The 24,651-nt window shown below is 33.3% G+C and overlaps 3 protein-coding genes across 4 annotated transcripts; all 3 read right to left on the reverse strand.

Moving 5' to 3' along the window:
- Positions 1-247: 247 nt before the first annotated feature.
- LOC132052267 (protein LPA3) lies at positions 248-6,386 on the reverse strand. The gene is made up of 12 exons (XM_059443731.1): positions 5,984-6,386; positions 4,653-4,683; positions 4,387-4,479; positions 4,233-4,295; positions 3,811-3,922; positions 2,882-2,967; positions 2,250-2,308; positions 2,020-2,122; positions 1,866-1,926; positions 1,004-1,086; positions 842-922; positions 248-653 (listed from the first exon to the last, which is right to left on the reverse strand). The coding sequence occupies exons 1-12, from the start codon at positions 6,292-6,294 to the stop codon at positions 594-596; spliced, it is 1,143 nt and encodes a 380-aa protein (XP_059299714.1). The 5' UTR covers positions 6,295-6,386; the 3' UTR covers positions 248-593.
- Positions 6,387-7,088: 702 nt separating this feature from the next.
- Positions 7,089-12,233, reverse strand: LOC132052268 (magnesium transporter MRS2-1-like). Its single transcript, XM_059443732.1, has 6 exons — positions 11,922-12,233; positions 9,858-10,467; positions 8,417-8,545; positions 7,990-8,331; positions 7,857-7,904; positions 7,089-7,640 (listed from the first exon to the last, which is right to left on the reverse strand). Exons 2-6 carry the CDS (start codon positions 10,446-10,448, stop codon positions 7,410-7,412), a joined length of 1,341 nt encoding a protein of 446 aa, XP_059299715.1. The 5' UTR covers positions 10,449-10,467; positions 11,922-12,233; the 3' UTR covers positions 7,089-7,409.
- Positions 12,234-16,379: 4,146 nt separating this feature from the next.
- LOC132052269 (chaperone protein dnaJ 8, chloroplastic-like) lies at positions 16,380-18,373 on the reverse strand. Of its 2 annotated transcripts, XM_059443733.1 has the most exons (3): positions 17,909-18,371; positions 17,420-17,488; positions 16,380-16,789 (listed from the first exon to the last, which is right to left on the reverse strand). In XM_059443733.1, the coding sequence occupies exons 1-3, from the start codon at positions 18,104-18,106 to the stop codon at positions 16,607-16,609; spliced, it is 450 nt and encodes a 149-aa protein (XP_059299716.1). In that variant the 5' UTR covers positions 18,107-18,371; the 3' UTR covers positions 16,380-16,606. The 2 variants fall into 2 exon arrangements, with proteins under 2 accessions (XP_059299716.1, XP_059299717.1); XM_059443734.1 differs by lacking the exon at positions 17,420-17,488 and having other exon boundaries at positions 17,909-18,373.
- Between the last annotated feature and the right edge of the window lie 6,278 nt (positions 18,374-24,651).

Raw genomic sequence — 24,651 nt, forward strand, 5'->3', positions numbered from 1 at the left:
TAATTTCTTTACTATAGTCAAGTAATAAATTGAGATGTGAATGCATATGTTGATAGATATTAAACTGGGTTATAGTAAGGGCAAACGATAGTCAGATAGTGTACATGTAAAATGTGATAAGTAGAGTAAAAATCTGTAGTGTACATCTATACCTGATTGCTTAAAATATCTTTCAATAGTTACATTGCAGAAATAAGAGAATTCCCTTTGGCTGATAAGAGCAACATTCAGAAGGAGGGGAATACACTTGGAATCAACCTTCTTCAATGTTTTTGTATTCACAAGTTGGAGAAGAGATTGAGCTTAGTACTCATATTCAAATAAATATAAAGGGAAAAATAAGGGTGACAATGGTGGAGGGAAGGGGTGGGACGGCACAAAGAATCCTCAAAGGACTAGTCACGTCTTTAAGACAACCTTCTTTTTGGTTGAAATATACAAGTTACTAAAAGATAAGATAAATACATAGAGCATTTTTCTGAAGGAAATGCTGGATCAACAAATATGGTAATTTAGTAGCTTGTTCCTCCACCATCCGAGTGTCTATTATAAGTCTCCATCAACCATCCTCTTCTTCTGTGGCAATCTTCTGTTCAACTACGCCATGCAGAGGATGCTTCTAAATCAACATCTTCTTCCCACCAAGTTGCAGTCTGCAGGAAGGCATTTAAGCAGCATTCAGACATATTCTCAAATCTATTGCGTATTTCACTAATCTTCTCAGTATAAGCAATAAAGCCATTCATCCTTTCAAAGAAACTGTAGTAGTTGTTTTGAGTAACGAGAAAAATATACAAATAAACACAAAAACTATGTAAAGTTGAAATTACTATAACAAGACCTTGTATCCTCTTCTGAGAAATTGAAGTGAGCTTCCTTGCTCCTCTTCCAGTCCAAGGACTCTCAATAGTTCTTCCTTGGTCTGCCATAACACGTTTGAGCAACTTATTTACCATAAAAGTTATTTAGAAGCATAAAGAGCATAAAGAAGATGTATAGTTACTTCGTTAAGAGTGAAGCGAGTTGCGCTCTCTGCCACACAAACAAAAGAAGCATCTGTCTGTTTCAGCATCACCTGCCAAGGCCCTGCAAAATTTAAAACCAAACTAAAGGTTGTCGGTATTCCATTTTGGTACAGAGACACTACATACACAATCTTACTTCTAGCAGGTGCTGTTCTTTTGTCTTTTATTTATTTGTTTATTTTGCAGGGTGGGGTTGATATTGTATTCAGCATATTCATTGTTTACCAACTAAAAGATAGAGCATCCTAATGACCTGAATGGTGAGTGATTGGCATATATATTACCTGTGCTGAAGCCTGAATATCATGAGACAAAAAATGCTTATATCTTTTATTCTGATATGATGTTAATTATCTAGTTTCAAATACTTTCATTTGGAGCATTTAAATTTTCTTAAATGTGAAGTTATTCTTAATATTATGAAGTTCCACAATAACTATAACAAGCAAAGAATTATAATGTGACAGTATGTCGTCCTAATTTTGGTTCGCAAACAAAGACAAGAATTCAAATAAGGGGTTTCATTTTCTTCTCTCATCTCATTTTCAGTGAGAAAACAGTTCCTAGGATCAGATTTGATTTTACACTCATAATATAACCTAGGCATATAGTTCCTTGCACTAAACTTAAATAACTAATATCCTCTATCCTCCAATTTCTGGTCCACCATTGTTTTACTGGATTGAACACCAGGAAAATAATCTGCACTCATGGTTTGGTATCAGAAAGAAGGAACTATAATTGAGAAGCAAGAATAGAAGTCGACAAAAATTGGGAAATGATGAAATGGAAGTAACAAAATCACTAAATAAGCGTGTAACAGAAAGAACAAAATCTTACCAGGATATTGACGAAAGAGAGCTCCGCTGTAGTTCACAATATAAGGTGCCACTGCAACTGTCTTCCATGAGAAAAAAGAAAAAAGAAATTATGCATTACAATATTACAAGGTCGATAACAGATGAACATAAAACCAAGATCACAAACTTTCCACCTTTGAGTACTCTCTTGTTCGGATATAAAAAACTGGGATGAACTGAGAAAGAAATTTGTAATGCAATTCCCTGGGTGGAAAGCCTACAATACCCAGGTCAGCACTGCAATTTTGAATAAATTTATTGTTAATCAGAATATCATTGAGGAATTAACCAAAAAAAAATATACTAATCAAAAACATATTGATCAGCAAAATATCCATCAAAGAAAGGGATCACTGTTTATTACCGCAAGGTGTCAAGTTCTAGATTGAAAAGGAGGCTAGGGGTTGACATAGCAAATTTTTCCTGCACATTATCAATGCAGTAGATGTCAACATCATCAACCCTTGAATATACATACAAGAAACATTCATTTGAAAGTACTGTAGAATAAACAAATAAAGTGAATACGAAACGGGTGGACAATGCAATTCTAAGGTAGATTACATGGAAGAGCAAAGGAAACACGTCCCAGGAAGTTCGCATTATTTCTACAAACAAATTAAACTAATAGTAAAAAATTAGTAGGGAAGAACTTCAAGAAAAGTTATCATGCAAGGCTCTTCTGAACGGCCATTATGTCTTTTTTCACCATCTCTAAATTGCTTCTTTCTTTATTTCTTCTTTTTATCTTTTTTCTCTCCAGGGGGAATGGTGAGAATAAAGTATTCAGAACATTAGCCAATAGAATCACCAGTTCAAGTTGGTTGATGACATAAAAGTTTAACAGACTTTCACCAAAGAACAAGAGACACAATTGGAATTAAGGATGACCACACATTGGTACACTAGTAAGTTTAATTTTTATTGGAGATTATTTCTTGTAAATTTGGAATTGGAAATTAGATAGCATGACTTTCTAATACCAACAGATCTTACCACATACTTCTCAATGTACGAAAGATCACGAGTGCTGCAGTTGATAAATATATAAAGTGTAGGAGGCTGGTCAGACTTCCAACGATCTGAGCCAATAAAGATGCATAAAGCTTTTCAGATATAGTACACATAGCATAAGCAAAAGATTGATGATCATTGCAATAACGGGGAACCAAGCTATTGCTTAAAGAGCTTCAAAAAAATTACAACAGATGTAGAAAGAAAAAATAGCTATACCCATTTAACCCTAAGGCCCGTTTGGTTGGTCTTTCAGGAGTAGTCTATCCATGTATAAAATTCTGCATAATTTATTGGATTCTTTGGTTGATGCTTTAAAGATAGTTAATCTCCGTATAAAACTTAGCATAGCATACACAATGTTTGGTTAGGATTTAAGTTTTCTTCCTACATAATACCTGCATAACTTTATGAGGGGATCTCTCTACTATTTTATGCAGAGTACATTCCCTCCATAAATAATTTCAACGACTAAAACAAACTGTTTGAGGAAATACCCCAAATGCTAAAGGAGAAAAGCTCCAGCTGATTTGAAACAGGACTGGGTAGCATCAGTACAAGACGCATGCACTCATGTTAAACTGTTGATGTTCTTCAGTTCTTTTCGAGTTGAATGCAATACAGGAACCTAACATTTGCAGGCTTTCTAATTTATATCATAAAGACTTAAAAGCCTTAAACACTTGACAAGATTCAAAAGACTGTTTCCTATTATTTTTTCTTTGAAGGACATAAGAGGATTGCATCATCCTTCCCCTCTCCCCTCCAAGAAAAGAACCAAAAAAGAAAGCTTATGTGGAAACAAAAATGGATTTATTGTAACATCTGAAGAGAACTGGGTTATTGAACAACAGTGGCTAAGTTGATGAAAGAGTTGGAATCATAAGAACAGTTAAATTTGTGAAATTAACCTTCATTCTCATCCTCAAAATCGAAGTCCAGTGTATTCTTTATAGATCTGAAGAATGTAGTCACAGCACCAGCAGGAATATCATCCAAGGACCTAATGGTAATACCATCTATCTGAAAGAGTTAAAGAAAGCATGATAATTTCAATGAGATTTTTGCGAGAAGCAGAAAACTACAGCATGAACTGCAACTATAAAATGCAAAAAGAGAAAGAAGATGAATCGAACTATATCATAAACAACTAAAATTGTTTCTCAAAAGTTAATCATTCATCTCTAGTTCAAGGAGGGGTTTCGATAAGACAAAACTAAACACACAGACAAAAGCACCCCACTTACACATGAATGCATTCCTTACTAGAACAAAATGCTATGGTTCACGGCATCAGAAATGAAAATGGAAATCTACATGGGTTATTTAGTACCGAGTCAAGAGCTGATTTGAAAAACTCGGAGGCCCTACGCTTTTCTGGTTTGTCAGGAAACACCTACAAATTGAGGGATCTTGTCAGACTTGCTTCTGTGCATTTTAGTGCATCATAACTTGTACAAAGAAAGGATGACAAAGTTTCTACTCACCACACAAGCTCTAGTTTCCTCCTTTTCCTGAAGCTTCTTAACAACAGCTAGTACAAGTTGGATATTGGCATCACTGAACTCATCCGAAGATCCCTTCACATATTAAGAAATTTGAGGGTTGAGCTCATTGCAAGGTTGCATAATCAGTAAGATGCAAAATATGAGAAATTATAATCATACAGAAAAATAGAACAACTCCCAGCAACAATATGATGTCAATAGCAAGGTACATAAAATTTCAACGTTTAAGACGGTTAATATAATACCTTATAAGAAGAAATGCTGGTGGGCAAGGGCCTGAAGATGTAAACCAATGGAGAGTTGAAACAAACAGGAAAAGTTGTCAGGAAAGAAGATATGACAAATTTATTATTGAAAGAATAAGCATGTACTCAAAAAGGTTAAACCCCTATCGAACTTCATGAATGTATTGACAATTCAAAGGCAAAAGTTAATGTACAGCTGACACTAGCCTAAAAGACCTTGAACTTTTCTCAATTGAGACATGACCTGACTTAAAGTTATGAAACAAACAACAAGTAGGAATTGCAACAGAATCTAGGTCACGAATACATATGTACAAAAATGTAACGTACACACTAACCCACAAATAATACTTCTTGACGTATGTCCTTATGTTGGTTCTTTTGTTCTACATAAAACGGGATTATTTCCAACCCACCACTTACATTTGCATATAACGCAAATTTAAGTAGACTTACCACTGGCCTGCCAGTGATTTCATTCAAAAGATTTCAATTTTGTTCCTTTCAGGTGATTTAGACTAGGAATAATTTCAACTTACCAGCATGGGCGGAGCCACCTTAGGCGAAGGGTAGTCTAGTGCACAACCTTCGCTGGTAAATTACGCGGTGTACACAGGTTGAATGTTAGTTATTATGAGTATATGTTTAATTTTGAACCCTCAACACAAGTGAGAAGAAAAGGTACACACCCTTTGCCAAATTCCTAGCTCCGCCATTGCTTAACAGTACAAACTTGTTTAACAAGTTTGCTTCATAATTACTACTCACTCTTCAGTACCAGTTTCTTAAAAAAAAAAAAATTACTACTCACTCTTTCCCAATTTATATGATACACTTTCCTTTTTAGTCTGTAACAAAAAGAATGATACATTTCTATATCTAGAAATAATTTAATTTGATACTTTCTCTTTTACATTTAATGAAATGAATTCCAGTCACACAAATATTTACAACTTGTTTTAGACCACAAGTTTCAAAAGTCTTTCCTTCTTTTTTTAAACTTGGTGCCCAGTCAAACTAAATTAGAAACTGTGCAGCAGAAAACACATTGGCTAATTCTGAAAACAACTAAATTACTGGAAAAAAAGACTACAATTACTGTGCCTCAATCCCAAACTAATAAAGTCAGCTATATGAATCCTGAATGTCCATTTGTTTGGACCCATTTCATTCCAATACCAAATAATTTGTCTTTCTATTACAGATTATGAAACAGCTATAGGCCTTAAGCAGAAGTATCATCAGGCAAGTTAAACCGAAGAAGAAAGTGGACAAGTTAATTCTACAAACATAAAAAGAGAGAATTAGAGGGAAGAAGGGAGTAGTATTACGGGAAGTCAATTTCGAGTCTGGTCTTTCCATCATTAAGGGCATAGAAGAGAGAATTGGCAGCATCAGAAACGAGAACTTCATATGATCTAGGCTTGTAAACACTAACGCCGGCCTTTGGGTCAGTTCCTACTTCATTCTTGATGCACTTAATCCCCTTCAACTTCAAGGGGACTGAATTTACAGACGTTTTGTAATTAGTGGGTGAGTGGAAGACTGGGCGTATGGGGAAAAGGGAAAAGGAAAAAGAGATAAAGGGAGATGGGTTACAGCGAGGAACAGTGAGTGTCTGTAAGGCCGAATTTCCGGCCATGACAATGGTTGGTTGGCTGGTGTTATTGACAGGTGATTGTGGAGGGAAATATAACCAACATTGGATTGGTGATAAGGTGTTTTATTGGAAAACCCGTTTTTTTTTCTTTTTTTTTTCTATTATTGGAAAACTTATTCAACTCAAAAATAAACTTTAGAAAATCTATTTAACAACTCAGGAAAGAGATATCCTAGTCATCCTACTATTTAAGATTATTTAGATAGATGATGATGAAAAATTAAAACAAATCCTTAAATTTTATCGTTTCAAATATAACATGTAATTTTTATAAAAAATGTTATATGAGAATGTTGGAATTAAATATTTATTGCATATAAAAATGTGATTTTTTTTAAATAGGCTAAGAAAAGTAAAATGTATAAATTAAACTTATCTAATTAAACATGGCAAAATAATTTAAAATTTAATTTCTTAATGGAAGAAGTGTCAACAAAAATATCTTTTATGAAATTATTTTCTCCTTACCAAACAAAAATATAAAAGTAATTGTTCAATTCTTGTCGTGCAATAGTGTTAAAAAAAAAAAAAAAAAAAAAAAAACGGGGGGGGGACGCGGGGGGGGGGGGGGGTCCTTAGTATATGGCCTTTGGTTTTAAACGTTTATATATATATATAAAATATAAAATGTTATTCCTATTCCAAAGTGATCAATTTGGTCCTAAGCCACATAAGTAAAGACAGTCATTACTTTTGCTGTCAAAATAAACTGAAGCCCTCGACGTTAAACTTTTTGGCATTTTCGAGCTAGTTGCTGCATGATTGGAAATGGTTGCTTTTGACAAGAATGACCCATTTTCATTCTTTTGAACTCAAGAATACAATGCTATTATAATGAGTAATGTACTAGAACTTTGAAACTACCATTAGGCTACAAGGGCTAGTAGCAAGAATATCACATGATTCAGTAGATCTATCAGATTTCCTGGTACATAGCATTGACAGATACTAGTCTTCTATGAAGCGCTTATTTCTCGTAGGCTCGTGTTATTTATTCCACAAATAGGATCCACTGTCAAATGCCTTCCAATATCACCACCAGGCCGTCCACTTAACTTGCACCAGGTGTATTCTCAATTGGCTGTGCTCTCGAGCATCTACAGTGGCATCAGTCTTCGATATTTGAAGAACCATAAAAATGCAAAGAATATCACTGCTCCAGTTACACCTGTAATTATTAAGACCCATTTAAATGCATTTGGTTCGTTAAACATTGGTACTTCAAAATTCATCCCAAAAATTCCTGCCACAACCCCAAAGATGGCAACCACAAAGGTTGCAGTTGTAAGCAGCAACTCAAATTGTATTAGCTGATTCCGGACATTATCCTGCAAATGAAATATCCTCAAATCAAGTTTATATCACATGTACACAGTTACTGCACCAAGAATTGCCCATGACACGAGAAAACCTATAACTCAAATTATAATAAGCTGCATGTTTTTAACTAATCCAATCTTACAACTTTGATGTCATAACAAGTCAAGAAGGGTTTAATGTGAAGTAAAATTCATTTGAAACCAACTTGAGTGTATAATGCATACCAGTTGAATATTAATGAAATCTTCTGTATCATCAATATACTCCTTCAACTGACAGAAGAAGGAAAAAAAAAAGCTTGATTAAGAAAAGGAATACAAGATGAAAGGACAAACAATAAGACACTGTGGAATATACCGATGTCAACTTGTTGAGGGTGCTGTCAATGACAACAAAGTAAGCCTCCAAGAGCATCTCCAGCTCTTCTATGCTCTGAGTTTCAGCGCCACTTTCCGAACTTCTCATGCTTTCATGCCTACTTCTTGCTATGCTCAAGCTTTTTTCAAGCCTCCTGCTCTCAGGAGGTGAAGAAACAGGGGAAACCGGAGCAGACACAGACAACGCACCATCTGTTGACCTGTAGCCAAGCAAAGACTGATCTCCATAGCAAGACAACTCCATCCGTCTTTTCTTCTCAGTAAGATACATCTCAGCCATGTCCCCATCGTCATCCATAAGCTGCTCTATCTCATCTCTAACCTAGATAATAGATGGTAGAAGTTAAGATGATACAATCAGTAATTTGTGCTTGAAAAATACTAAGAACAATAAATAACTAGGATACCTTCTGAACTCTACGAGTCAAAGCAACAAGCCTACTTTTCAATCTACGAACTCGTTCCAAATTCAAAGTACTAATTTTAGATGTAAGTTCGTCCAACAATGGGTATGCTTCAATCTCCAGTTCTGCTGCCTGATCATTTGGAAAGAAAACAAAATTAAAATACTTAGGTTGACGCCAACCAGATAATACAGAACTACCCAGAAAAACTATCTACTTCGTGAAAATCCTGTTATAGAATACTTATTACAGTTGTTTATTGAACTAGTTCTAGGTCATGCCCATATATATTCAATTGTAACAACACACTTAGTTCACAGTTAGCCATTTCAGTGTTTCTGTTGGTGCTCAAGTTAGTACCAGGGTTCTTGCAAATCTAAGAAATGATGCTCTAATGCTCATACAAGGAGTTAAAATAATACTTGTGTATTAAAGTATGAGTGTTGGCTCTGTGAAGTGGTTACTAGCTTTTTTCACATATTTTTATGCCAACTCACACTAGACCAAGTGAATATATTGATTCCCAACTTTAATTAGGCATCCAAGCTCCAGAGCTTTCTCCTATTAACTAGTTTTGTTTTATGATCTACTGTTGACTCATAAATGATTATCTTCTTTTTCTCTCCTTAATTGATAAAAAAAAGGAGAGGGTCCTGGATCGAGCTCGGTGCTCTGTCTATATCAACTTACAATCATCTCCATTTCCCCACGAGCATGAAGAGCGGACATGCTTAAACCGAAATATCAAGTATTTTGAATAGAACCAAAATGAAATTGAGCAGAGTAACTACTCTGCAACCATTTTATAATCTAAGTTCAGAGTATGAGTCCCGTTAGGTATTTCCAACAATTAAAAATGATATTTAAGCTTTGAATCAGCTGGAGATCATGTGTGTGAAGGGCAAGGATATGGGGTTATTAAGTATGCAGAGCAATAACTCAGCTATTTCCTAGCCCCCAGGCTTTGGTTAGGCGCACGTCATGGATTCGAATCCTGCTGTAGGGAAAAACCTAATACATAAGTGGAGAACGATAGAGAAACGGGCCCATTATCCTTCGAGTTTCGAAAAGTGCACCACCATAGAGAAAAGTGCCCTCGAGGATTTCCCGGTTATCAAAAAACAAAAAACAAAAAAAAAAAAAAACTCAAGCTATTTCCGGCAAAAATTGGAAGAAGTATCTTTGTATTTTGCCCCTTCAAAGCAACTAATGCCATTGGCACACTTAATGTTTCCATAGTATTGCATTAATGCATATATATATATATATATATATTTTTTTTTTTTTTTTTTTGAGAAGGTATATATATTTCCTCAGGTGAAATGTAACTTGAGGCTACTCAGACATAAGGTCTTAGTAGATTTTTATTGCAAAACTTGTACCATATACTCATACAATATATAGATGAAAACAAAGTCCCCGTGATGGTGTTTTTACTACATACCTGAGAATCAAGAAAAGTACAAGCTGCCTCAAGCGCAACTTCAAGAGCCCGGAATTCAAAGGGCAAATAATCCGGGGACGGAGTACCAAAAATATTCTCAATATTCCTGCTTCCTCTTCTTCTGCTCAACTCACCTTCTGACTGCCAAACCTCACCTGCTCCTGCAGCTTGCAACCTCCGCTGCAGCTCCACTACATAGTGCAAGACATAGCTGTCAAGAGAATTTAACAGGAGAACCTCATCAGCTGTAATGATACATCGAATCTGCTCAAGATTTACAACAATTGCCTTCTCCCTGCCAAGGATCGTTGATGGATAAACAAACAATGGATCCAATAGACGTAGATCACGAGCTGGAAGGTCGCAACGACGCATCATAGTGAACTTGTCAACCTCAATGACCTGGGAATTGCCAGATGTATCAACCCGAATCCATGATCGAAGTCCTTGACCTCGCTTCTTAAGGCCCAAGACATCTATACCTTGAAAAGGTTGACGGCCAGAGGCCCCCGGGGGCCTATAAGATACTTCTCGAAGATTTGCTGCTGATGCAGGTTTTGGTGGAAGCAGGCGTTCTTTGATTTCAGCCATCAATGAAGCCTTTTAGCTGCTGGAACAAATGAAAAAATTAATGAGCTTCAAGAGGTAAAACTGGAAAACCCAAACAAATAACTGTGAAAGAAACCTCCATCCCCACCCATGATTCTCCATAGACTCCTTCATTAAGGTTAATCGCGTTTGTTAGGGGCCATGTAGGAATTTAGATAAGTTGGTCCATTATGCCAGCAATAACTTTCGTGAAGCTTCTTTGGATGAAACTGCCTACTCCTTTTTTAGCGATTGCTATCGTGGATTAGATGGATAGTTATTAGTTATGAGCAGCAGTCCCCTGACTATAGATAAGAAAAGAAGTAGAGGTGTGTGCCACAATCATGAGGGACTGAGAAGTTGACGAAGTAGCAAGTTAAATAAGAGGCAGAGTCAAAGGTGAGCAAATGCTAACTGCATACACATCATCAAATGTACTTTAAAAAAACACATTTAGTCTACATTCAGCATCAGCAGCTTCCCCGAAAGTATCGACTCTGCCTACGAGTTCAGCCCAGTGTCTGATAAGTTAAAATGTTGGCAGATGGACAATGTCTATGTTACCTAATCAAGTTCTGTAATACAACACCCAGTGGCTAAATTAGTTTTGGGATTTAATGGCATCGCAAATCAGTATATGTGGAATAGGCTGTTTGGATACTATGAAAGATACAGTAAATGACATCAAGAGTGTGTTCAGAATGTTTCCTACGAGCATTTAGCTACCTTGAAATTTGGCAAATATTTTCTCCAAAATGTTTTCTATGACTTATTCACATAAGAGTGAGGTATCATTTTCCTTAACAAACATCCAACTCTTAATTTTTTTTCTTTTTTATTTTTTTTTATTTTTTTATTTTTATTTTTGTGGATAGGTCAACTCTCACTCAATCCTACTTGTTTAATCGAAACTCAGAAAATTGAACAAGAAGATATTATTCTAATACCCTATCCTACACCTGTACAATTACTACATGTCAGCTACTTCAACACCCAATCCAACATCAATAAATGATTTCCTAAAGAAAACATTTGAATTAACACTGAAGCTTGAGAAACTCAAAAGTATTTTTGACAGAAAAACATTTTACTCCCTCTGTCCCAATTTATGTATCATTTTTCGCTTTTCGATAGTCAATTTGACTAACCTTTGAAATTAAATTGGATTAGATTAACTCAATATGTTAAGATTAAATTTATACATTTGAAAACTACATGACAAGTACAATAAGTTGCAACTTTTCTCATACCAATTTGGTGAAAATTCACATCTTAAAATGTTGGTCAAAGTTCAGTTTGGATCTCGAGAAGCGAAAAATGCCACATAAATTGGGACAGATGGAGTAATTGAAACTAACATGTAAAATTCACTAATGAAGCTTTATTTATGCAGAGGGAGCAGAAACTAAGCATACCTAGTTAACAAATTGCATTCACCACTGTAAATTATCAGAGAAAAGGTAAATAGGAAGGAACCTTATACTGTAGATCGGTGTTCACCAAATTAACCAGGCCCTCATTTGAAATTGCGGGCCTAAATCAGTCCAAATTTCGGCCCGATTTTACTTTACGGGTTAGGGTTTCGATTGGAACTGTCACTGTAGCTCCGCCGCCACGTGGCACACCGGAAATTCGCCGATTGAGAAAAAACGTAGAAGTCACCAGACCTGACCTAATAAGCTGGTAGTATAGAGCAAATGAGTGTAAATTGATTTCTTTTCAGCCCTACAGTAATTGTAATTTACGCAATTTGCAATTGCAGAAAATATAATATCAGTCCTAAAAAAACAAAATTGTATATTTCGTATTCTTATTTATCTTCTGCTTTATTATTTATATGTGGCTGAAGAATATTCCTTACACATTTAACTAACACTGATTTTTATTTATATATTTATTTAGGCTGGATTCGTGCTGCTTTTCCTTTTTTCTCTCTTTTTTTTTTTAATACATAATTAACTCGAATTTGGGAGTGTCCAATTTGATAGTCCGAAAGTCGAAATTATGATACATGCGTTGATACCAATGTTTTAAAAGGCAGAGGCGTAAGGCGAAGCGTTTTAGGTGTAAGCATCGAGGCACGGGACGTAAGCCCATGGGTATTTAATTTTTAATATTCATAAAATAATATAATTATAATAAATATTTGTAAATAGGTAAAATTGCATAAATAATTGAAGAAAACTATACTTAACTGAAATAGATATATATATAGATGTGCTCCATCACCACAAAAAATTAATCAAAACAATCTATTATACGCTACTTACAAGCACAAGTGATTGTTCGGTACTTTTTTTTGATATAGTAGAAGACAAGGTAAAGAATTAGGAAAGAACATAAATTAGGCATCTAGCAATAAAAAAAAGGTCTTGACCTTTATATTTAATGTTTTAATTCCTTTTAAAATATTTGAGTAATTACAAGTTGATTTTTGAGAATTTGGTCATTATATTAAGGACTTATTTAACAAATTTTGTTTTAATTTGGAGAAGTTTTCTGGGCGTACCCCCAACACAAAAAACTCGCCCCACACGCCCCGGCATATGTCCCGAATCGCTAGGCATACGCCTTTTGAGACTTTCGCCCCACAACAGGCGTTTTTGGTGCGCCTCGTCCCAAAAACGCCTTTTAAAACACTGGTTGATACTATAATCCAAATCTTGACAGCTAACCACTGTAGTATTCATATTTTTCTGATCGTGACAGATAACCACATCTTGTTTGGATGATTGTTACATATTGTTGTATTGTCGTATTGTATTTGTGTTGTATTATTTTGATAAATAGTTTCCCGTCGTTACTTTGTGTCAGACACCAACAATTTAAAGGATAAACCTACACAAAGAGTATTCAACAGTATAGAGGTATAACAAAAAAGTATGGTACATGGTAAAATATGATTATTAGATATTAAATAAAGATAAAATGAGAAAAAAAAATTCATGACCTAATCGCACCAGATCAGTCATTACATAACATAAGACTTTCATCTTTATGTAACGATAGATTTAACGATACATATAATAAAATTTAAGTGACAATCAAAACAATCATTACAGAGGCGGAGCTAGAATTTGAGGTTTGTTGGTTCCGAATTCAAACTCTTTAAGTTCTTGGGTTTTAAATTACCAATTTGTATGTATTACATAAATTTCTTAAAAAATATATAGGGTTTGAACAAAAGGTTGTGGGTTCGGCCGAACTCGTCTTCGACACTCTGGCTCCGCTACTGAACCGTTATATTTAAACTAACAATACAATAAGAAACAACTATCCAAACAAGGTGGTAGTTTTCATATTTTTCTTTCCAATATGATAAAAATTATATTTTTCCTTTTTAAGATAATGGTGGTATTTCTATTAGAGTTCATGTACTCTAAATATTCTACTATGTGTATCACTTATACCAATGTAAGTGTGTAATATAAGTGTGGAGTAAATCTATCATAAAAAAATTTAGACAAATAAAAATAATTACCTTGTAATACTTTATCTTCACTGAGGTTCGAATTCAAATCTCCTATAACAATAATCCTAAGTTCCTAACTTTGGTGATCGTTGGGTCATAATTTTGATTGCTTGCTTTCTTTATTTCTTTCTCTTTTTCTTGTTCATTTTCTTTTGCTTTTTCTATTAGGATGGGTTTAGTAATACTAATGAAATGGATATGCAGTTAAATATTTGGTATTTTCATAATTTTCATCCTTTGATTTATCCATTTTTCTTGTTATTACTCAATATGTCCCATTTTAATTGTCGCTTAGCTTTTTTCACGAACAATAAGAAAAAACAATAAATACAAAGTATAAATGATTAAATCACCACTTACCTTTATAATAACGTTTTTTGATAATTAAGCAGTATTAAAAAGAACAACTTCTTTAATATTGAGAATATGGTTGAAAATAATTGTCAATTTTATTTTTGAATTTCTAAAGTAACTGTTTTTTTTTTAAATTGATTTTTTTGAGCTAACATGCAAGTAATATGGACGGAGGGAGTCAACTCTTTACCACCTCTGCGAACTTCTTTGCCATTTTTAATGAGAGAATAATAACTAAAAAAAAAAGGAAACAATTCGCAGCCTTTTATATCACAAAAAGGAGCCATGTGTAATTAATGTCAGTTGTGTGAAACATCACAAGTATTAAAAAATTTCCCAAGGTATTCATCACAAGGCGTTTGTGTTTGTTTTGCCACGGTGCTTCTTCCATGACATTCTTTTTGCTCTCTCTCTTTTGATAAACAGCCAGCCAAAACAACATGACTCACACATTCCAAATTCCCAATCCCAAAAGTCATAAAGGATGCTGTCAATGTGTTACAAATGAATCAATAATTGCACGGTGCAATGAATTTTACTCATCTTATTATTGTTCGAAAGTGACCACTACGGTATTGTCTTGGGCAATAAAGTCTGACAAAATAGAAAGGAACCCCCTCACACATCCCAGCATCAGTCATCACCCCCACCGGCTCTGCTTCTCTCAGAAAGAGACTTCACATAAATTGTTAATTTGGTTCCACATGCTTTTAAAAAAAAATAAAAATTGGCTCAAAATAAAAAGGGAAAAGGGCCGGATCTGCCCTTGGACTATACGATATTATGCGCTTTTGCCTATAATTTAAACGTTGTCTCAACCGTGCCCTTACCGTTATGTTTTGCAGTCACTTGTGCCCTTGATTTAATGAAAATATATAGGAGAACATATTTGTTCAGTTTCGCATAGTATAGAGGCATGTTCAATCTATTGAGATTCCTGAATATTATGGCACAAAAACAACAATACGGCACAAAATATCATTGCTTTCCAAAACATAAAAAAAAACATTTACAATTACAATCCATCCACCATTAAATTACATCTAAATTATACCACTAAAAGATTAAATGCAATTACATCCATCTTTTGAAGATTGATTTTACTAACAAGAGCACTATTTTTTTGGAAATTGCTAATAAGAGCACCATATTATCTTTTCAAATATTCTTTCACTAATAATAACATCCTTTTTATTTTTCAATTTGTTGATGACCTAGATAGTTCCTTCTGGAAATTTTCCATCTTCTCAATTCAAATATCTACATGATAGCATGCAACAAAAATCACAAGGGGACAGATCTACCACAACAAAACATAAACATAAACATAAAAAAATTCATTGATCTGCCGCAAAAAAATAATTACAAGGAAAAAGAGATAACTTACATCAGACTTATGACACCTGCAGTCCATGATGTGAGATGGAGTGCCGCAACTCCACATCCACAAACTCTTCCACGACTATATGAAGAACTCGAAGCATCGGATATTTTATAAGTAAGTGAAAGAATAAGGAGCAGAGTGTGGAGTTGCACTATACGCGTGAAATTTCAAAATGCAGTACCAAAAGAACATTGGCTAGCATAAAGTGCACTACAAAAAAATAAAAAAAAAATAAAAAAATCTAGGACTATTGCTACAATATGTAGTTCAGGAATTTCAACGGATCAAATATGCCCCTATACTATGTGAAAGTGAACAAATATGCCCTCCAATATTTTTTTCGGGTTTCTGTTAAATCAAGGACACGAGTGACTGCAAAACATAACGGTAAGGCCACGTCTGGGACAATATTTAAAATATGAGCATATGCGTGTAATATCGTATAGTCCACGGGCATATCTGGCCCTTTTCCGAAATAAAAAATATCCCCATTTACTGGTTCAATCCGACTTTATCCCCTGAAATTGACCAAATCTTCCAATTCGACACATAAGAATGTTGATTTTGACTCTGTTACAATTGAACTTCTTGAATTTCAATTCATTATTCAATCCATATTGACCTATTCTACATAAACATTCAACGGATTATGAAACATTAAACAACTAAAAGTTCTTGAAGCTGTAATATTCATAATTATTTTAGGAATTAGGACAATAGAATATTTTCCAGTAATGTAAATTCTCATTGATATATAATCCGTGCATTATTATCATTATATAATCGGTAAATACAAAGGAGGATAGGCTTCCATCTATGTACAAAATATACAACTCCTCCATCTTCCCACTTGAGTTTGTACAGAAACCTCAAACCATCTTTAAATTGAAGAGATGGATGGGTTTTCTTTTTGGTATTTCACAAAAACACTATAGTAATCCAGATTAAAGATTAAATGTAAGGGTTGATGTGTGAAGAATAGTCCCTAATGCCAGCCCCTTCCCATCCCATCCACTCTTCCCACATATCCCAATCTGGATCATTAACTCCTCTCATGGAATCATAATCATCATCAGCGAATTCCTCAAATATCTCTGCACTCTTGGTTTCACCTCTCAAGTTACTCATCACAGTCTGCACCAATAACCAAACATTAAAGAAATTAAAGAGACTGAATAATTGAGAAGTTTAACATAATTGATCCTAAAATATTATATTGAAAGAAATGGACCTACACAAAGAAGTTCTAGTACGTAATACTAATTGAAAATCTGGATGGTGACATTATTAGATAATGTAATTGACACCTCTCAATTTTCTAACATAAAGTGAAAAGGACCTTTTGCCTAAAACGTGTCCACTGGTTCCCCACATGATTAAATAATCCAAGGATGAAGTGATTGATGCCTACCAAGTATTTGTTTACGGAATAAAGTTTCATATTAATCCTTTGAGGCTCTGTTAGTGGCTTAAACTAGAGTCTTCTTTTTATTTTATTATTAGGAATAGATTAGTAGGATTATTAGAAAAATACAAATCACACTATCAAGTATCAAGAATCCAAGCTTTATCTTTGTCAACCTTCTTTCATTTTGGTTCACTGTGTTCTCTGCTTCACCCAACTTTTTTTTTTAATTTAAAGTTAGAGCTAAAGCAACATATAATCCACAATTTTATAACTATAAAATAAGAAAATATAAATTAAAAAAATAAAAATAAGATGGACCAAAAGAAATGTCGATTGGCTAGATGCAGAAAACTTACGTCGTATGCTTCATTAATTTGGTGGAATTGAATGCCGCAATTACTTCCTCTGCACACATCAGGGTGATACTGAAATCCCATCAAAACACATTTCATTAATTAACAAGTCTAATAAATAGAGGAGAAGCAAAAAAGCCTAAAATAGCAAGATGAAAAGGCAACAATTTCACAGAAAGCTAACTAATTCACCTTAGAGGATACATATTTGAACAAAAAACACTTTTTTTCCATTAAAAGAAAGAAATACCATGCATAAGACGAATCATAATACTCGTATTTGTTACTCCATCATCAACTTTTTCTAACCATAAGCTACTTTTTTTTTTTTTTTTTTTATAATCCTGGTGTTTGGATCAACATACACGCATTCTGATATGTTTACGATATTCTGCTACTTTTCCCCAACTCATATATCAAAGGGAATAACTATTTTTACACCTACGAAATTAAAATATCAGACATATATATTAGAAGAGAGAAGATATATACCTGAAGAGCAAGCTGTCTAAAAGCCTTTCTGACATCAGTTTCAGAAGCATCAGGTTGAATCCTCAACGTCTTGTAAGGATTACTCACAGAAGGCGAATATATACAAGAAACATTAAATCTAATTTTATCACCCTTCATCTTCTTCTTTGTCAAACTAATCCAAGAAGCAGCCCCAACATATCCCATAGCAGTTGCCATTGAATAATATTTTTGACAAATAATCAGGTAAGTTTTAGAAAAGATTGAAATTTTTATGTGATTGTAAGGACCAAGAACACGTACTATCTTTAAATAGATTATGAATTAATAATTGAATATTGAATGAGACGGATCAAATAAGGCAAACCAAATGTGAATGAGACTGTTTTGCTAATATAATATTAGGCCGAATAATTGTTCATGCAAAGGTCAACAGTAGGAGAGGAGAATTGAATTAAGAATGTGGATGTATGAATATGTTTTGCGTTAAGGAGAGTCTGTTTAAATACATGTAAAAGATGAAGAAAAAGGGATAAGAGAGAGAGAGAGAGTGGTATTGTATCAGGGTCCACAAAAGGGGACAAAAGTGGGTGCCTGGTATGATGGGAAGCTGACGTGTCTGCCTTTGTGCTTTATAGGAACTGTTCAGAAAAATAAAAATGAGACGGCTCTTCACGATCTTATCCGACTTTTGGCCATTGGTTTGGTCTGATGTTGGAATCATTATATGACGACTCTATTTTGTAACTCCCTTCTATGATTAGATACATAATTTAAGAAAAAAAAATATTTTAAAAAAAAATTATAATAAAAAATAAGATATAGAAATATTATTGAAATGTATCTTTCTTTTTTTATATAAACTAAAAAATAAAGTGTTTCATATAAATTGGAACAGAGAGAATATTTCGTTTTTGACTTCGGCCCCATTTTCTTTATTTCTTTTCATTCTTTTCTACTCATTCCGTCTTAATTTAAGTGAAAGTTTTCAACTTAGCACAAACCTTTTTTTTAAGGAAAATTAAATTAGAGGTTTAAATAAAAAGAATTAGGACTATAAATCATCTCATTTAAGATAAAATAAAAAGTTTAAAATGTCATTTTTCCGCATGGATTAAAAAGGAAACACTGTTGCACAAAAATTGGGGTGGAGACAGTAGTATGTTTTAAAAGAGGTGACTTTCTTATATTTTAAAAAAGATTAACATTTTTGTATTTAAATAAGTTTTTAGATTCAATATTTCAGTTTATTCTTACGTAAAGATCTCTTAAAGGAATGGAATGATCATGACAATTGATATTTTATACTATGTCTATATGTATATTATACGCACTTTTAAATAACATTACAAAATACAAAAGTCTATTTTACATTAATAAATTTTGGTTAATTAAATTAAGACACATAAAATCGAAGGGACGGAGTAATTTTCATTCTGAAAGCTCTTATTTACTGGATTACGAAGATTTAATTTTTCTATTTTTCTCAAGATATTATGCGAAAATATCTACTGTCTGACTCGATTTAGATTCATACAAGTTGGCGGATAGAAGTTTGTCTATTAGTTATTCCCCTCTTTCGACTACTAGTTGCCAAGTTGATCGAGTCTTCCCTTAATACAAGAATATCCTATCAAAGAGTTGTATATCCTGTTGACATCAAGTTGTGGACTAAAATTATAAGTACTTCTTAAGGTTTAACAGGGGTCAATGCATCTTTGGCTTTAGATTGAAACTTCGATAAAATTAGGAGATCAAACTTGACATTTAAATCACAATATTCTCTAAGGAAATATATTATTGGACTATTTTTTAAGTACTGTACTTCGTAGTACTTCAATGTAGATATTAGTTTAGGAGATTTAGGGGCTTTTCCGAGCTTATGAAAGTGGATTCTTTGCAACCATACTTGAATTACTGATTGGAAGGAATTATCACAAAACAGATAAATTTCTTAGATTTCACATCTTAGATATTCTCTAGTTATCGTTTAATTTATTTGCCCACAAGATATATTAGGAAAATAGTTATTTCTCTACACTCATAATTAGGAGTGAACATTCGATGTTCGGTTCGATATTTTTAAAGTTCGGTTCCGATAATTTGACATATTAATTAATCGTAATTGAGTAATAAAATTCATGAGTAAATACACGGTTATCGTGTATTTATTGATTGAGGTTTTAAGAAGAGTACTTGGTCGATTGAAAAAAAAAAAAAAAATAGAGTTAACAAGATTGCTGCCAACGTGGAGCCAGGTCATAAAACACATGGCTGAATAGTGATAGTACGGTACGAGGTAGCTAAAAGCGCGGATTTGGAATGTGGTTTAGGGGGTGTAGAAGCCAACAACGACTCAGTCTCAGCCAGCTAATAGCATTCTCTCCTGATCCACTTATTAAATTAAAAAATAATTAATTTTATTTTTTTAGATTTATTCCTATTAAGTGTTACGTGATTAAATTCCAATAGAGCCAATACCTATTGACAGAGGCGGAGCTAGAATTCGACGTTTGTAGGTTCGGGGTAATTAACTTAAAGTTCTTTGGATTCTTAATTAATAATTTGTACATATTTGACAAAACTTTTAATACAAATATATAGTTCGACAAAATTAGTGGGTTAGTGAAACCGCATTAAAAAGAGTTCGCCCCACTTTTATTGAAGTAGGGATAATATAATTTAGTCAAATTACCTATTTTGGTCTACGAGTTAATACCTTTTTAAGGGGTGTGCAAATGGTTAAGTGCACACTCTTTTTTATCTGGAGGGAGTAAATAATTAAATTAAGCAGATGCGTATAGGGCTGCTTATCTGACGGATCACACGGATAACTACACTTAACGGATCGGCTTATCAGTTATCGGCTTTTAAATGTGCTAATCGGCTAGCTAACCGATAAGATATCGATTGGTTTGGTAACGGGTTAGCAATTATCGGGCGGTTATAGAATGATGTATCGGCTAAATATAGGAGATGATAAAAATTAAAATCAACATGTAAATTGCTACTATTTCTTCAATTACTTTTGATAGAGTACATTTGCCTACCATTTTTTAAGACTTCTATCTCGCTTTCTAGTATCTAATGTCAAGTTCCGGCATTTCTTTCCAGCAATTAATTGGATGTACTCTAAAAAATTCAGAAAAAACATCAAGAACTCCTTTGCTAGAGGGAATATAATACTTAATGGGACTTTAGCTTTAGGTTTATAATTCTTAACGGGTTAACGGTTTATCCGATAAGGAAATTGAGTAATCCACCCCCGCACCAATAAGCTGTTAACAATAAAATTTTAATCCATTCACGAATCGTTAATCCGATAACTCAATACCAATAAGCCAATAAATCGATTTTGCGGTTGAGTTATCGATTACGATTTAATTTTGAACAGCCCTAGATGCGTGGTGTACATGCAATGTGCATGTGGATTATCTCTTTAACCTAAGCTTGATGAATTCTTAATTGTTGTAATCTTTAATTACATGGATCATGGGATTGCATAGCTGTGAATTGTGATAGAAGTGTACGTTGAAGGAAGCGACTACGAAATTACAAGCCCTGACCAACCGCATGCAACTAATTTGGCTCCTTCACGTATTTTTCTAAGGATTTTCACCCCCAATTTTGCTTTAAAAATTAAACTGCCCCCTCAACTTTGAACAATATACAATCCTCCCTCCCCACTCTTTATCCTAATTGACTTTCTTAAATGCCTATATTACCCTTACATTATCAACTTTTGTAAATTATGATATTTTCATTTTTTGATATATTTATCAAATTTCCTAAAAATAAATAATTATTATCTTGAAAAAACTAAGAAATACTAATTAAGTATAGAAGTTACTGAAGTTCTATAATGAATAAATTAGCAGAATAAAAAAATTACTAATAATACTCAAAACTCTAATATCTATTTATGCAAGTGAAAATAATATATAATAATAACTTTGTAAATATATTTCAATGCAGGTAATACAAAAAAATAAAGACAAATTTTTAAAAGTTATTTACTAATATTGTAAGTAAATTTTAAATTATAATTTAAGATATATTCCATTAATGACAACCAAAACTTGTTTATTTATATAAACAACAGAGAATTAGAGAGAAGTGAAACTTAAATATACACATACATGCATGTACATACATATATACATACTTAATGCATATAATAGTGAAATAACAATCATAAAAAATAACATTATATTTTGTGACAAATTTATAAAAGTAGTATTCTATTTACAATGTTAATAAACTTAAATATGAATCTATAAATACATAGGTTAAAAAATAAATATTATATATAATATAAAAACGTATTAAATAAATAGAGGATTGAAATAACAAGGGTGAAATAGACATTGCATAGGATAAGGAGGACGGGGGGGGGGGGGGGGGAGGATGTTTATTGTTCAAAGTTGAGGGGTGAGTTTAATTTTTAAAGCAAAGTTGGGGGTGAAAATGATTTTTCACCCATTTTTCTAACATACTAAAGCTTTATTTCTGATAAAATTGTTCAGAATTTGAAACCACCATATAATTACTGGATTGACAATCAAGGAACTGCATAATACAGTAATTAGTAATTACAATCTTGTTTGTACCATTATAGTGTAATCCCTAATCTCATGTTTGATTGGATAAGTCTAGTTATATTTGATAATCTTTTATTTTAAACAAGAAATTAATATTTTCATTCTTTTATTTTAAATAAAAATTCATATAAAATATTAAATACTATATAAATAAATTTTAATGTATGACAAATATATGTGCATATAGGGAATATGGAACACTAATAAAGCAAAAACGAAAAATTTGAGAAGTCAATGATGGTCAGGGAATTGGGCTTACACATTTTCCTCGAAGTTTTTCATTTGTTGTTTCTTCTTCCATTTATTTAGGACTACTAATCAACATCGCACACTTTCCGTAGGGCATATTGTTTAAGCAAGACATCAAATAAAATAAAAAGATGAGTGAAGACATTTAGAAAAAGGATAAAACAACTGATAATTAGTCATGCAATCATGCATAGAAAACACATGCATGTTACATAAAGACATTTCACTCACATACATACAGAAGCTTACTATCAATAAAATAAGTTGCTATACATCATAAGTCACGACATGATCACAAGTGCAGTTAAGATACATTTGACATATTAAAGATGAAAGATATATATAGAAGGTGGATTAATATTGAATGACGATAAGGAGCAAAACCAGGAGAAGAGACAAGCCAAAGATGAAAGGCTGTTTCTTCAGGGATTGGGCTGAATTTTTATTAGGACGAGGACGAGCAACTCGACGATGAATAACTGCTCCTTCCTGCGCCTTCTTAACAGCCACTATCAAATTATGTTTCTTTTCTGAAGACTCAAACTTATTTCCATCATTTTGGCTCATGTTTTTTTCTTGTACGCTACAGACATGTTTTTTGACAGCTTTGCTTTTGTTTGTTGGTGCATCATGAGAAATTTCAGAAGCAGCTGCACTTGTTAAGGCTATGGCGCATAACAAAATGATCATAAAGCAAAGGACCAAAACCAAACTTCTTCATATTTCTTAATTACTTACTTAGAGATAAATAATTTTGATGGTCTCTTCTTTGTTGGAAAAGGATAGAGAATTAGAGAAGTCTAGGGATGTCTGAGTGTTTAAAGATGTCACTAGTCTTGATCGAGTACAAGATGGGGTTATATACGGATCTACTTGGAGGATGGTGTACACGTTATTTGAATGTTTTATTTCCTTCTTTCTTACTCTCCATTCACTTTTTATAAGGGCATATATGCCCAACCACGGAAATGGAACCAAAATATTTGCTTGTCTTAAAAGCTTAAATTCCGATATTGGTTTAACTTATGAGTAAACTTATATAAACTGACATTACTCCTCCTGTTTCAACTTATATGTCATATTCTTTTTTAAAATTGATCAACAAGATATTATTCTCAGACCCCATCCTACACCTTTACAATTACTACATGTCAGCTACTTCAATACCCAATCCAACATCAATAAATGATTTCCTAAAGAAAACATTTGAATTAACACTGAAGCTTGAGAAACTCAAAAGTATTTTTGACAGAAAAATATTTTACTCATCCGTCCCAATTTATGTGACATTTTTCGCTTTTCTAGAGTCAATTTGACTAACCTTTGAAGTTCAATTAAATTAGATTAACTCAATATGTTAAGATTAAATTTATATATTTGAAAACTACATGACAAGTATTATAAGTTGCAACTTTTCTCATATCAATTTGGTGAAAAATTACATCTTAAAATGTTGGTCAAAGTTCAGTTTGAATATCGAGAAGCGAAAAGTGACACATAAACTGGGATAGAGGGAGTAATTGAAACTAACATGTAAAATTCACTAATGAAGATTGAGAAATTGAATTGAAGCTTTATTTATGCAGAGGGAGCAGAAACTAAGCGTTGTATTGAATTAAAGCTTTATTTATGCAGAGGGAGCAGAAACTAAGCGTTATAACCTAGTTAACAAATTTCATTTTACCACTGTAAATCATCAGAGAAAAGGTAAATTGGAAGGAACCTTATCTGTCCTTGGAACAAAATTGTATTTTCTCAGTCCTATATATCTCCTCCTTTATTTATATGTGGCTGATGAATATTCCTTTACATCTAACTGTCGCATATTTTTATTATTTATTTAGGCTGGATTCGTGCTGCTTTTTCAAATCGTGACAGATGACCACTATAGTGTTCATATTGGGAAAAAGGCCA

The sequence above is a fragment of the Lycium ferocissimum genome, chromosome 4 (assembly GCF_029784015.1).
Source record: "Lycium ferocissimum isolate CSIRO_LF1 chromosome 4, AGI_CSIRO_Lferr_CH_V1, whole genome shotgun sequence".
Taxonomy (NCBI): Eukaryota; Viridiplantae; Streptophyta; class Magnoliopsida; order Solanales; family Solanaceae; genus Lycium; species Lycium ferocissimum.

Excerpts from the sequence above, each read along its gene's own strand:
- LOC132052267 (XM_059443731.1), bottom strand. The coding sequence starts at position 6,294 with ATGGCCGGAAATTCGGCCTTACAGACACTCACTGTTCCTCGCTGTAAC. Across the intron at positions 4,684-5,983 it reads AGACTCGAAATTGACTTCCC|GCCCTTGCCCACCAGCATTT; the intron begins GTAATACTACTC and ends TTACATCTTCAG. Across the intron at positions 654-841 it reads TTCTCAGAAGAGGATACAAG|ACTGCAACTTGGTGGGAAGA; the intron begins GTCTTGTTATAG and ends GCCTTCCTGCAG.
- LOC132052268 (XM_059443732.1), bottom strand. The coding sequence starts at position 10,448 with ATGGCTGAAATCAAAGAACGCCTGCTTCCACCAAAACCTGCATCAGCA. Across the intron at positions 8,546-9,857 it reads GTACTTTTCTTGATTCTCAG|GCAGCAGAACTGGAGATTGA; the intron begins GTATGTAGTAAA and ends CCAAATGATCAG. Across the intron at positions 8,332-8,416 it reads TGACTCGTAGAGTTCAGAAG|GTTAGAGATGAGATAGAGCA; the intron begins GTATCCTAGTTA and ends TCTATTATCTAG.
- LOC132052269 (XM_059443733.1), bottom strand. The coding sequence starts at position 18,106 with ATGGCAACTGCTATGGGATATGTTGGGGCTGCTTCTTGGATTAGTTTG. Across the intron at positions 17,489-17,908 it reads TTAGACAGCTTGCTCTTCAG|TATCACCCTGATGTGTGCAG; the intron begins GTATATATCTTC and ends ATGGGATTTCAG. Across the intron at positions 16,790-17,419 it reads AAATTAATGAAGCATACGAC|ACTGTGATGAGTAACTTGAG; the intron begins GTAAGTTTTCTG and ends TTATTGGTGCAG.